Source organism: Temnothorax americanus, unplaced genomic scaffold, assembly GCF_048541705.1.
Source record: "Temnothorax americanus isolate GAGA-0224 unplaced genomic scaffold, ASM4854170v1 Scaffold244, whole genome shotgun sequence".
In the NCBI taxonomy this organism is placed as follows: Eukaryota; Metazoa; Arthropoda; class Insecta; order Hymenoptera; family Formicidae; genus Temnothorax; species Temnothorax americanus.
The window spans coordinates 25,480-27,763 of NW_027509385.1; the positions used below are offsets into that span (position 1 = coordinate 25,480).

At 55.3% G+C, this 2,284-nt stretch overlaps 1 protein-coding gene across 1 annotated transcript; it reads right to left on the reverse strand.

Annotated features, from left to right (window-relative positions):
* Window positions 1–378: 378 nt before the first annotated feature.
* Window positions 379–1,209, reverse strand: LOC143898892 (uncharacterized). Its single transcript, XM_077408689.1, has one exon. It carries the CDS (start codon window positions 1,207–1,209, stop codon window positions 379–381), a length of 831 nt encoding a protein of 276 aa, XP_077264815.1.
* Between the last annotated feature and the right edge of the window lie 1,075 nt (window positions 1,210–2,284).

Consider the following 2,284-nt stretch of genomic DNA (forward strand, 5'->3'; position numbering starts at 1 on the left):
CCCTCTTTCTGCCGTGCCTTTTATGCGTAGACTCGTCCTTACCATCGAGAAGGATGCCTTTTTGTAGGTCCGGTAGGAGATGATAGTGGGCGAGAAAATCGGCTCCGATGATGGGCTGTGTGACGTTAGCGACGATGAAACGCCATGGGAATGCACGTCGTAACCCAAGATCTGGCTGTAATGTGGTCGAGCCGTATGTAGTGATTGTCGAGCCGTTAGCGGCGTAGAGTTCGTAGGTTGTAGGCGCGATGTATCCTGCTGTCATAGAGCGAGGGAATACACTCACGTCTGATCCTGTATCGATTAGGAACCGCTTTTTAGTTTCTCTGCATGTGACGAATAGGCGGCGAGGGCTTGGGGCTGGTCTACTGGCCGCCATCAGTGACCGCCCTGGTCTTTTTCCGACTTGTAGGTGCACGGCTGCGTGCATTTCTTCGCCTTTTCACCAAATCGGTTATGGTAATAGCAATGCTTGTCGTTTTTATCGTCCTTCTTTTCCTTGGACGTTCCGCGGTTGCGGCTTTGGCTGCGGCTTCGGCTTCGACTTCTGTCGTTACCGCGTTGCCGAGATTTATCCCTCGAAAGTCGCGTGGAGAGCTGAGCGACTTGTTTTGTCAAAGCCTGGATTTGTGCCTCCAGTGATTCTTTCGGGACTGCTGATGTAGCTGTGGCTGCTACAACGGCCTTGTTGGTCATTTCGTGGATGCGATCGGCCTGTTCAGCTACGCTGTTAAGGGGATCTTCGGCTCGAGTGGCTAGCACAGTCTGCATTGTTGTAGGCAGTCTTCCGAGCCAGAGAGTACGCAGCAGACTGTCGGGTATGTTTTCACCCGCTAGTGTACGGAGATGTCGCAGGAATTGAGTCGGTCTGCGATCTCCTAATTCTTCGTGCTCCAAGAGTTGACGTGTACGCTGCTCTTGGGAAACAGACATTCGCTGTATAAGAGCTCTCTTGACAGTCCCGTATTTGTCAGCTTCGGGGGGCTGTGTGATGACGTCTTTGATCTCTTTTATTTGACGAGAGTCCAGTTGTGAGATGGCGTATGAGTACTTTGTAGAATCTTGAGTTACGCCACTGAGGACGAATTGTCCTTCCAGTTGTGCGAACCATAGCTCGGGTTCGTCACTCCAAAACGGAGGTATGCGTATTGCGACTTTGCTCACGCTTTCCTCGGTTATCTGTATTCTTCCGTTGCCTCCCGTTGCCATTGTACTACCTTTGCGATCACGTCGGGGTCACCAATTTATGGGCGCTTATATCTTAACTTACTTACGCTTGTGGTTAGGGTGCGCATAGGAAAGGCCCAAGGATAGTGAATCGCAAGAGGGTAGTCAATAGGAGACAGATATACATTATATACATATATTTACAGGTTATACATCTGTATGTGTGTCTATGTGTACTTTATTGTGGTGGTACGTCAATCGGCCGCCCCGGTGTTTCGCTTGCGTCCCCTGGTTCCTCAGCTTCTTCGGGCTCGTCTGCGTGGCCTGGTCCCGTAGCGCTGGTCGTCCTCTGCCGCAGGTGCACGGGGATGGCTTCGTTGACGGTGGCAAATTCTCCTTTTCGCCGGTGAGGTCCAGGAACGCCCCTGGCGTCGGCGGTCGGTCCGAGGTCGTCCGGCGGCTGACGCTTTTGCCGGGTTTCGTTGTGTTGGCCGGCGCGTCCGATAAAACGACCGGCCTTCGGCGTACGACGATCACACTAGGTGACCGGGCGCGTTTCGGAGGGCGGTTTAATTGTATGCCCTGAGAAGGGCAGATTGCGCCAGGTCGTGGCGATGATTCCGCGTCCAGGTTCGGAAGGCCCGTTGGTGACGGTGGAGGTACTGGCTCAACCGGGCGGATGAGCCTGGAGTAGGGATTGCTCCCTGGAAGCGGCGGCGGTGGCACGTACTTCGCGGGCCGGATACCGCGGGTATACGGCGTCCAAGCGCCGTATCTTTGGCGACTAGCGCCAAGGTGTGGCCGCGTGGAGATGTCGTCTCGGCCCTTCCTGGCGGTAACCCGGAGCGGCGTTGGTCGCGTCTTGCGACGTGTGGCCGGGTTATTTCCGTCCTCCGGAGGAGGAGGGGAAGGTCGCTCCTTTGTAAACCGCGGCGTGGTGATGCTGGTGCTGGCGCGTGGATAATTGTCAGGCGACTAGTGCCTTCTCAAGGTCGAATCTGAGCTGTGTTTGCTGCGTCGCCTCCTTATATACCGTAGGCGACCGGAGCGCCGTCTGGCGGTATCGAGTGTCGTCGTTGTCGCAGTCGTTGTCTATTGGTAGGCGCGAGGAGCCGGC

What these genes read in the sequence shown, in the direction of transcription:
- LOC143898892 (XM_077408689.1), bottom strand. Translation starts at nt 1,209, where the DNA reads ATGGCAACGGGAGGCAACGGAAGAATACAGATAACCGAGGAAAGCGTG.